A 12,167-nucleotide genomic window follows, 5' to 3' on the forward strand; every position below is an offset into this window, starting at 1 on the left:
CAGCTGGCAGTCATTCCCTTCACATTTACTCTCTCTGGCTGCACTGAATAAGGTTATGGAAAGTTTCATTTCTCCGCAGAGATGAAATACTGATGCTATTTCCAAATGCCAAGACTGCTCTCAGAATAAGGTCCACATAGACTTACAGAACACCTTCCACTCCAGATTTTTCTCCACCAGCCAATCTATAAACAGATTATGTGTTAGAAATACTTGCTTTGATACATGTTCAACACAGGAAGAAAATCAGGACAGCTGTATAAAAAATTCTGATTCTTGGATTGAAAATTAACCAGCAATTTGCACCCAGTCATGCCAAGAAAGCATTTGTGGCTTGTTTCTGTATTAAGATCAGAGCTAAACACACACACACTGAACCATTTAGAGGCCCAAATGATTTCTGGAACATCTTTTCCTTTTGGAATATTACTGCTTGGTTTCTTTGACAGCCTCAGAGATCATGCCTTTGGTCTACTTCCAGCTGGTTTTACACAATCACTGCTCCTCACCCACATGAAGATGCACTTACTGCTCCTGTTAGTGGGTGGTTTACTAAGGACTCTGCTGGAAAAAGTACAACTGCTGCCAGTTCTTTATATTGCTAAATCAATCCTGCACCTCCCCAGATCCACATACAACAGCTATTGAAGAAAGCTCTTACACCTTTGATTAGAGGAGCTAGACGTGTTAATGATTTTTACCTATACTTCTTCCAGACTGGGCTGTGTGCTCAAGTTTCCTGAATCCAGCAGCATCCCCTCTGTTGTGCCTTAAGAGTTTCACTTGCTCTTAGATTAATTCATGCTTCTCATTCAGAAGGAGGCCCAGAGTGCATCAGCCTCATGTAGTTCCCCCTCTGTTGCTAGCACATGCTTTATATTTTCTCTTTTTTGAAGACAATATATTATCATCTCTTTGGTTACAATATGGGCATCAAAACTTTCCTTTACTTAGTTTAATTATCTTAATTCTATATAATATATATACACACATACTATATACGCTTCTATATACTCTTTATATACTACATACTATATATATCCATACACACACACACACACTTACATACAAAAAATTACCAGCAGCACTAGAAATTACTTGCCCAGATAACTGCTGGAGTTTGTCTGTATTAAATAAATCGCAAGCAATAACACACAAACCTTAATCTAGCAAGGCTAAGTGCCTGACTTACTAAAATCACTCTAGCAGAACCATTTGTGCTACTAGCATAAGTATCACTGAGATGGATCGCTGTATCTCCTCCTGGGCAGTTTTTCCCAGGGGTCTTTGATTTTTCATTTTCTCCCACTACTCCAGCCTTCTGACAATCTCTTTTATTTCCTATATTCTGTCTTGAGAGAAAGGCAACGGGTCTCTCCTGACACCATTTAGTGCCATTACAAATGGAAACAGGCAGATTTTAAATGACAGCCTGAGAAACATGCTATTTCCCCTTTCCTGGATGCTCCCCACTTTGTGATCTCCCCCTTGCAACCTACCCTAGAGCTATCTAAGGACTCAGAAGACAAAGCAGTGCACAAATAATTACCAGATTAGGACTGCCAGCCATTTGTCTATATATCTGACACACAGACACTTTATGACTTGTTAGATTCTCTTCCATTGTATGAGAAATTCAGCTTTTTTTTTAAAAAAGACATCATTGGTATGAGGAGTATTCACCTAATGTGGATATCTACTGTGAATCCACACTGCTGTTACATGAATTCCCTTGATGAGAAATGTATTCAGCAGTGTCTGTCAAATCTAGACCATGATTTGCTTCACCCCAGAACACTGTACACACCTAAAATTAAAGAAGCAAATCCTACTTCATTTCTCCAATAAACTACTAGTTGAAGTTAATAATATGCTTTCAGACTTCAAACTTTTGGGTTTTTTTTATCACCACATTATACAAGTATGAAACAAGATTTTTGAAAAAAAAAAAAAAAAAAGCAAACAGTCTCCCGTGTCCTTCCAGCTGCTAGGAAGGAATGAGTTACTGCTGCACCAAGGATCCCTTCCTTACCCTGTGTTACAGGCTGGTGACTGCAGCAGTTAGTCAGACATAACACACTCATCTCCATTGCACTCGTTCTTGAGCTTTGACACACATACATCTACAGCCGCTTGATACTGCATCATTCAGTGATGTCCTCCAGACACATCCTGTACAGTCTTGGTTTGCTGCCCTCAAAGGAGCACAATCTGGGCCACACAGACATCCTTAGGATGTATCAAAACAGCTGGAGCTTCCTTCTCACATCTGTGTCAAATGGAAGCCTTTTTCATATTTTTCCTCTTTGTTTTCCTGAAAAATCTCACTTCTGATATGACCCACCCACTAAACAGACTCAACTGTCTTAATGCTTTACTTTAAAAGGTCACCAGTCTTGGTACAGTGATCTTTTTGGAGGTCAATATCTGTAACACAGAGAAGAATGAAAACATGTACAAAGCATATACACTTTGAGAAGTGCAATTTTTTTGTTTCTAGGAAGACTTCTGCACTGATGCAGATCACCTTCAGGCGACTCAGGCAATTTTTCTACTCTTTACCACAGGTAAAGAAGTTCTGTGTATAAGCTGCGTGACCTAAAAACACTCCCCCTCAAAGCTATGGCTCATGTGTCTTTTTGGCATAAGCAAAGCAGCTGAAAACCTACAAGTCCATTTCTGTATATTTTATCTGCCTCTAACAGTAGGTTGGCCACTTTGTTGTTTTTGGACAACTGATTTCAGAGGAGCAGTATCACATTTGCACTCTGACCCTTTAATAAAAAAATCACAAGGAGAACTTCATGCAGATGGCTGATAAGTGAGTTTACCTGGAAATTCAGGGAGATTCTGGCTCTGAGTTACATATTCACTTGTCACTTATCAATAAGGACAAAGTTAACAACTAGTGAGGCAGCTCAGGTCCATCAACTGTGAGCGCCCATTCAAAGCCTGTCTTGCATAAGCAGTGGTTGCAGAAATTCACAACCCACTCAGCACTTGCTTAATTCCCAAGGCAACTCACTTGCTTGAGTTACTCCACACTGAAATTCACTTCGAAGACATTCCCCTTAAGTAGCTCTCATCACCCTCTTTTGCAACACTGGAGACCTCGGTTTTGTTCTCAGTCTGATCCATTAAATGAGCAGACAGACATTCACTTCACTGCCATGGTGGTGGTCCCTACATGCGAAATGCTGATAATGACATATATTTTGTATGTAAAATACTCTGAATTAAATTTAAAAACCCCCATAGTTTCTAATATTTTATATTACTATATAAATACATTTATACACACTATTATCCATTAAATAATTGTCTATTTAAAATGTTATAAAATATAGTATATATTATATATTAAATTAATATTACACATTTTCTCAAATATTTAAATGAGTGAAAACCAAAACAGGTTTAAAAACTTTTGAACAGGTGTTAGAACTGCAAAGAGTCCCTGCCGACATAAGCTTGACTGCATCCTCCCTGAAGGGTGTCCTTTTTGCAGACAGCACATTATTGTTGCTGCAAGAACTGCAGACTACTCAGGAACGGACATCCAGTGGACTGCACCACTGAAACTTGCACCCTTATGTCAGGATGTACTTCTTCAGCATCTTCACACAAATTACTAGTCTTCTTCAAAAACAAACCCCTACTTCCAAGATCTTTGAAGCTTTCACTCCAGCCCACATTTAACTCGCTATTTTTGTAATTTAAACTGATAACGATAGTAGCGCCCTAGAAAAAAAGATCCCTTTGCAGAGCACAGCCATGAAGCCCCCTGGGTGTGCCTGCACTTCTCTTCAGCAAGCCCACCAGGCTGGGTGGCAGAGGACAGCTATCAGAGGAAGGTCAGGCCCAGCCACACAACACAATCGCAGCGCAGCATTGCATCCCTCTAGTATTCAATGCAGCTGGTAAGTCACCTCACCCTAACTGAGTCAGATACTGCCCATGGGCTCCTGGGAGGCATGTGGGATGAGATTGTTTCGGGATTTGTTTCCCAAGTTTAAAATATCTAAACTCTTTATCCTTTCATTTTCACGTTTGAGAATCACTTTCAGTGTTTTTTAAGAAATAAGACAGCAAGCTTAAAAATACTTCTCCAGTCGTTGAAAAAACTATATATTTTCTGTTCACCAGTCCTCACACAAAACAGGAAAGAGTTTAACGCTTTTTTTTAAAGGTAATTTGAGAACTTTTCACATGCAGTTCATATGTAGAAAAGATCTATGTAAATAGAGTACTGTGTTATTTGTTTTGCAGACTGTTTGCATCTTCATGCTTTTTAGTGACAGAAAACCAAGATAAAAGTTTCGTGGAACTTCTCCAAAACTAAAAGACACTGGATGTTATAACTTTCAAAAAAAAAAAGTTTGCTATATTTTTAATGATTTCTTTGAGGCATTAATTTTGTCCTTGGCATTGACTTGTCTATTCAGTCTCACAGAATGTTACGAAATACTCCCATGCAAATGTATCTCAACAACTTCTATAAACTTATTTTTGGCACAAAGGACTCTCCATGTAAAATTATTTGGGAAGTCAGAAGCCAAAGTCTGCAAAATATTTAACTTCCTTCTCATTTCCTGTTGTCCCCTACTTGTTTTGTGGAAGCGTGCAAATCCATTTCAGAACCAACTTTGTATGACAGTGAAACACCTAACTTAGAAGAGCATTTATGGGTGCAGTCCTTTCTGTCAAACATCTTTCCTTTTTGTTCTGGGCATCCACAAAAACACTGATAAAACCACATTAGAAGAGAAAAGAGTTCTGTGATATTACCAGGTAGATTCATTGGCAGACATATGAGAGATTTATTTCGATGAGGAGGTCCTTCACTGGTGTTTGCCAGCAGGCACATCCAGTCTGCTTGGCACCCAGACGTAGTCCACATCTTACCACCATTTATGACATATTCATCGCCTTTTCTCACAGCTTTCGTCTTGATACCTATTTCAAAACACAGGAAATTAAGGGTTATTCTTGTGACGGAGGGATAAACCGGTCCCGGAATGACCGGCAGAGTCGTTCCCTTGCTCTCAGACAGACAACTAATATTTGGGTCTCCCTGCGTACGCCCCCCACGTCCTCCAGCCCTTCAGGGCTGCACAAAGCAGTGTCTGGACAGCTCTTGGAAGGCAAGTGGTGAAACCGGACCACTTCTCTCATGCTCCTTTAGGTGGAGTCTTCATCCCAGTGGATGAAAGCAGAAAACATTCCCTACGTAAATTTGGTTGTCAAAAACTTGGGCCAGAAACATTTCAGTCTGGGGTCATCTGTATTACATCTCTGATACTGTGCACGTTAGCCACCGAGGAGGCCATTAATTCCAGAGTCCTGACTCAAACTTAAGCCTCAATATCTGTGTATGCATAAAGTTATATATATATATATACATGCACTTCCTGCATGTTCTTCGTCAGAAAGGCATAAAAATTTCGAAGCCAGGAAACTTTCAAAAGGCCAAGTCTAAGTGCTAAGAATGTCTGTGCATGGAGTTCTAAACACCAGGCATTTATACCCCCTGGCAAAAAAAAAAAAATAAATCATATTTTCATCCGTGAGCGTTCACATCACACTGCAAGCCCTAGCTGCACAGACAGCCGGAGTGAATCATTAGTTATTTTTTACAATCCAACAGAATTTCCAAAGGGCTGGCTTCTTTCCCCTGCAATTCTTCAATTAAAAACCCCAACTGAGGAAGGCTCTCCAACAGATATCTAGCTATAGGTAGGGATGGTACCACACCCCTAATAGCACCTGTAAATCTAATGAGACTATAAAGTCCATAAGAGCCCACCTACTGAGGGAAGCGGTAACTTGGTGGGTAGGCATCAGACAGCAGGTGGAGCGGGCAGGCACATTGAAGTCAGCTGGTTATACCTTCATACACACCCACCCCAGTCTGCGCACGAACCTTCTTCCCAAAGCTCTAAACATAAACCAAAGCAAAAATCAAGAATCTGATCTTCATTTACAAGGTAAAACGGGACTGAGGTCAGCATGGCTGAAAAGAAGCCTTGTTAATGGAGGAACTGGGGAAAAATGATGGGAGAAAATTATCTAAGTATAAGACAGGGGAATATCAGATAAAGTTATGGCTAAAGGAATTTACAAGCAGCTAATGATGAACATCAAAGGAAAGAGATAGTACTAATGTGGATATATAGCTATTCAGTCAATGAAAAGACTATGTCAAATCTGTCCAAGGGACCTGACATGATATTCTCTCTAATAATGAAGGCAAACAAACCGAAGAAATCTAAAGTACTGATGCTCGTAATACACGCACACAGACACTGAACAATCATATATATGGAGATTAAATAATAAACGAAGGACACACAGTAGCCAAAATAAGAAATACAAGACTGTACTGAAGCAGTATGAAAAGGATGGAGCATACATGGTGATTTACATCACACATCCCTTTGTTGTAGAACAGCTACTGGAGAGATTAGATAGAGGTCTCATGGAAGGTCTGCAGAGGAACAATGAGCACTCTGATGTTACCACAAATGTAAACAGTTCTTCCAAGCATGGCGTCACAGGGGACTAACCACCCAAACACAGACTGAAGAACAAATGCCTCGCTAATGGGAATGTTCAAGTGCTCCCAGATGTGATAGCTGACAGTTTGCTTCAAATGCTTGAGAAACAACTAAAATCAGCTTATGAAGAGTTGATTCTCTTTAACTCTAATAAGAAGAAAGATTATCAAATCAATAAATAAGTTTTATGGCTAAAATACAGAAGGCTTAGAAAACCTACTTAACAATTTACTTAAGCCTCAGGGATATGGCTATGACAATAATTTGGAATAATTGACTGCAATTTTCTCCCTGATAGAGCATAGCTCTAGGAAAAGGCTACTTCATTGGTTGCTCCATAACCCATTTTTGGCAGGTCCACACCACTGGCCCTGTAGTGCCTATAACTCAACGAGTTGCAGAGCATGCTGTGAGGGCCCCTTCTAGGAAAGGCCACAAGTCACCATCAGAAGGATACAGCTAGTGCCCTATAAGCAACAGGGCTGGTCACTTCACCACTCCAATCACAACATACTTGAGTCTCAAGTTTTCTTCTACACTGTGCTCTTGAATCCAGCCATGCATCTTAAGAGATTTGACGAAAGGCAAGGTTGGCTTTAACTTTTAAGGTCACCATTACAATCTAGGATAGGCAATGCATATCCTTAAAGTAAAAACTGAAGAACACATATCTAGAATTTACATCATCAGCACAGGAAAAAAAACCCGAAAACTTGCAAGAAATAGCTTCAAGTCTAACTGAATGAATAATCACTTCAAATAACAGGAGATAGCCTACAGGAAAGGAAAGAGATTAATCATCAAAGTAAGCTACAGTTGGAGGTCAGAAGGTAAGAACTGCCACAGGTCAAACCAAGTTAAACCTTGTGGATGAAAACGAACAAAACTGAAGAAGACTGAGGCAGCAAACAAAAATGTTTCAGCCACAGAAATGAGAAGTGAATGAGAAAAAATATGAGGCATACAGAGGATGCCTCAAAAATAAGGAAATATTTCACATGAGATTATAAAGATATAGCTGACAAAGCAAGACATCTACAGGAAGGAGTGTCCAGAAATCAAAACTAGTGAAAACAGAAGTTGTTTGTTTTGGCAATCTGCACAGCCTCAGAACACATTTGGAAAGAAAAGACAATTCAATTTACCAGTGGCACCTTATTTAAAACCAACCTCATTTGTTTATTACAAAAATGGATTTTCTAGAGAAAAGCAGAACACTGTTGGACCCAAGCAAACTAAAATTGATGCTACAAGGTAACCATGAGTTAAAATTTTGAAAAGATAAGAATTAGGACAAAAGTGGGAATGTAGGTAAGGAACTTGGTGAAAGGGAAGTTGCATCAGTTTGCATTAAAAGAGGAAGTGCTGATGTGCAGATGTGCAGGAAGCTACTACCTGGATATCAGCCTTTGGACAAAGCCTTTAACAATCTTTAAAAGAAGAATAGGAATACACTAATAAAACTTGCTGGTGACACAAACTTGGGAGACATCACCAACACAGACAACCAAGGTATCGCCCAGCAAGAGAGGATTGATCTTGAGTTTTCAAATTCAACACTGGAAGTACAAGCAGTTAGGCACAAGGTAATACAAATGATCGCTTGGTGTCTTATGATGTTTCAGCAGCATAGTTAATCACAAGATTCACTAGCCAGCAAACTGTTGTGTACACTGTGCATATCAGAGGGTAGTATTTCTATTAGGCTTGGAGAAGCATTTGTACCATTATAGACACCGTGTGCAATTTTGGTTTTTCATGCTCAAAAAAAGATGACCTAAACCCAGAAAAGCAGAAGGACTGGATTCCACTGAGACAAAATGGGCCAAGATATCTATGTTGAAGAGGTAGATGTGAACAGAGTTACTTGGTGCAGTTGCCTGGAAGACATAACCTGAAGAAAGGGCGAGTGTCTTCCATGATGCATTTTTACATATCCCCCCAAATTATCATTAAAACATTACATAAATTGTAGAATAGTAGTGAAAGATAATGAGACAAAATCATTAAAACTGACACAAATGTGTATGCTTTGCAGTACCAAGAATCCTGAAATCAAAGACAGACACTTTCTATACCAACTGTTCTGTACTGCTCTGCTCAAGTCATCTCTGTGCTAGTTTTGTTGTACACAGTCAATACTACGTACAATATACAACAACTACATCTGAAAGCAGCCAGCTGCTCCTTCAAATTCACTTGACATTTATTTTAGACTAATATACACAGTCTTCTTTGTTCTATTGAATTTTGAATAAATTAATTCAAGGCACCTTTTACTTCTCATGTAGAGAAACTTTTTTCTTCTGTGTTCACATCGCCTTCAGTAATTTTGGAACTGGTAGAAGATAATGCTAGAGGTACCTTATTCTGTGTTCATTCTTTGGTTAAAAATATATTGGCTTACATGGCAGAAGTATGTCCCCAACCTTTGTATGTGAACAGTTGCTATGTTTTACTACCCCTTTACTTACCTAAGGGACTCAAACATCCCAATAGCATGAGAAACCCAAGGATGTATCAAGTGCAATTACACACAGTTCAGTCTACTTTAAAGCTGGGCCACCTGGAGGTGGCAAGTTCTCTCTGCCTTGTGCAAACCAGTGCTACTCAGAACATAAGCTAGTGCTGTTCGTGCCTAAGTTGTCCATTTAATTACCCTCTAGAAGCACTGTAAGCTGCTTTCTGGATTTATACCAGGGATCAGATCTTCCATGACAGCTGAAAAAGTATTGTCATTTCATCCTGCGGTCTGCCTCCCAGCTGCAGTCTGGGCTCATCAGATAATGCTAGTTGATTCCAAATTTCTCTTTAACTGTATTAATCCAGTGTATCACACCCATTAAGCTAGATGATAAACAACATGCAGCTAAAAGAATATTTATGTTACTTATTATCTGGAACACTGCATCAAAAATTCGAAATCATATTTAGAAAGTTCTTACAATCATCTAATTATACTAGAGAGGCATTAATTAAAATAAATAATGTTGTATTTCCTACATTAGCAAAATTCAAATTTCAGATTGTTTTAATGAAAAACAAGTCTATAAATATTATGGAATTTTTCTTATGAATAAAATCAACTAACTAGAAAGAAAAACAGCAACAGATCATGCAGTAAGATTATTTCATTATCCCCATTAACTCTCTTGAAAACTACTTGTTGCACCCTAATGGTGAATAATTATCTATTTGTCTTGAGAAAACAACGGGATATGGACATAGGACTCTGCTGATGAAAAAACTTCTGTGAAACTTGTCAGTTTTGTCTGCAGGAAGATGCTGTCTCAGCAACTTGTAAGAGCATCATGTGTGTTCTTACTTTAGCCACCCTGTGTCCAACAGTGACACCTCTAAAAGCGGTTTCTTGTCATTCCCTTTTCCTTGAAGTCCATCACAGTCAGATGAGATATCTTTTACTTTTTCTACGATATCTGTTTTAATTGATGGTTCAAATTATCTACTGCCTCAGGCACTTCAGAATAATGGTTTCATTTTACCACATTTTTAAACATATTCTTGCACTAGAACAAGAAAAATAGTTGCATGCAAATAACTCACAAAGCTTATAGATCTGACATGGCAAATTCTTCATTAGCTGCATATAAAACAATCACCAGTTCAAAGACATTTTTGCTGCACAGGAATGATGGAAGGGGCTGAGGTGAAGTAAGAACAAGCAAGAGGAACCCATTGTGGAAGTGACACCGGCATTTTCAGAACAAACTAGCTCTGTAATTTGCCCACATTCAGTGGGAAGGTCTGTTTTAAGGAAGTGCGAGTTTTAGTACAGTTGAACAGGCTACACTCGCTCTCTTGTAGGTCTGCAGATTGCACAAGTGACAGTGGCTGTGCAGCTACGGAAGGCGCTGGAGGGCTCCCTGCCAGGGGTGAGCTTGAACAGAACGGGGAGGCAGCAGCAGCAGCACAAACAGGAGGAAAAACACAGGGCCAGCATGACAGCTGCATATTAACCTGTTGTGCTCAGGCTACACAGGGTTATAGCTATTGATTCACTGACAAATATGTTCAATTTGATGCATCAGAGACATGTATTACTGCTCCTGGATTTTGCCCTCACCACACTACCCTTTCCTTCCTTTATATTTCTTACAAATTATAGCAGCAACGGGAAAGGTCAGGGAAACCAGATTATTTCCATTAAAATACCAGGCTGTCTAAAACTGGCAATTTGCTAGGTTAACTTACTTGCGACATCTGACCCAGCTCCAGCTTCACTGACTCCCAAGCAAGCCACAACATCTCCAGCTATAGTCGGCATGAGAAACTGTTTTTTCAACTCATCAGAACCAAACCTGCAAAAATATAACACAAAAGATAGGACATTAAAAAGCTTTTGAAGGTGGATTTTCTTTACAAGTTAGTTACAAATTTTGTTCTACCCATACAGTTATTAATTTTCCTCTGATTAGGTAAAACCTGTCCTAGAGCCAAAAGACAGAATAGATACCCTCCAAAGCTATGATTCAGAGCTTTCACCACAAGTGCAGCCGCAATCATTTTAAAAAAAGTTTTTACAAGTATGCAGGCATCTTACTCCCACAGAAATCTGTGCTCTAGATGCCCAAAACTCTGATCTTTATAACTGTTGTTTTGAGAGCTCTCAGATCTAACTAAACATAGTCCCTGGGGTTTCCCCCCCAGTGCCCCCGTACCAGTCTGCAGTCAGCCAGGATGGAAGACCTGCTGCCTGTATATCTGTTGACTTTTGCACCAGCTCTTTGCCAGGTTTTAGTGGCGACTGAAAAGTTGTGACATGTGATGGCCACCCTCTGCAAATATCTGTGTTCTTACGTTATTTACATTATTAGTATTTCACATCTGCATTTAAATCACACAGCGCCATTAGTGCTTCTTCCCAGCCGTTCCTCTAGTCCTCAAAAAAATAAAAAGGGAAACGGCAAACTGTTGATGGCATTTTAACTCAAAAAATTCCCTTGGCCATATTTCAATTCAGCTAAGAGACACCCTCGTTTTCTCAGTGTTTAGCTGCTTTCATGGATTCAAAACATGGTCCATCTCATTTCATGGTTGATTTTGTCCTAATTAACATTCGCTGATTTGTTCTTGCAGTGTGAATGGTGAGCTCATGGTCTAGTTTTTGAACCATTCTCGTGCTAGGCTGAAAAATCCCTCAGGTCATGAGATGGCTTTCCTGTGAGCAGCAATGCATAGAAGTCATGTTCCTCCTCAGGCTCCTCTTCAGTATGAGGCTTCTCAGGTCAGCATCTCCACTCATCTCCTTGGAATTGCTGGCTGCCTAAGCAGGCTGCTGTTACCTGGCCCTCCTCCTAAAACACTGTCCCAGTACTTCCAAAGGAGTGATGCCATTTTAGCTAGAACTGACCCATCCCCTCCACTGCAACCCTGACACAAAACAGTCAAAGAGCACAGGACAGCCAGAGAACAGGCTGGGAGCTGGCAGGCACTTTCACTGAGCACACAGGGAGCTCAGTTCCTAGCTCTGTCCCTGCTGATAATCATGGCAGCAATCCCAAATAAATACAAGAAGCGAGCTTGGAGTGTTTACCCCTTCCTCCAGCATACTGAGACAAAGTCCCCATGTCTGTTATGCAGTGTATTTTT

At 39.8% G+C, this 12,167-nt stretch overlaps 1 protein-coding gene across 1 annotated transcript in view; it reads right to left on the reverse strand.

Annotated features, from left to right (window-relative positions):
- Positions 1 to 12,167, reverse strand: part of LOC130147254 (probable acyl-CoA dehydrogenase 6) — a 90,108-nt gene that overhangs the window by 16,401 nt on the left and 61,540 nt on the right. Inside the window, exons 4-5 of the mRNA XM_056334129.1 lie at positions 10,770 to 10,876; positions 4,789 to 4,956 (exon numbers count right to left, since the gene is read on the reverse strand). Of these exons, the coding sequence (XP_056190104.1) occupies positions 4,789 to 4,956; positions 10,770 to 10,876 (275 nt within the window). The remainder of the gene's footprint in view (positions 1 to 4,788; positions 4,957 to 10,769; positions 10,877 to 12,167) is intronic.

This window comes from Falco biarmicus, chromosome 4 (assembly GCF_023638135.1).
Source record: "Falco biarmicus isolate bFalBia1 chromosome 4, bFalBia1.pri, whole genome shotgun sequence".
Classification (NCBI taxonomy): Eukaryota; Metazoa; Chordata; class Aves; order Falconiformes; family Falconidae; genus Falco; species Falco biarmicus.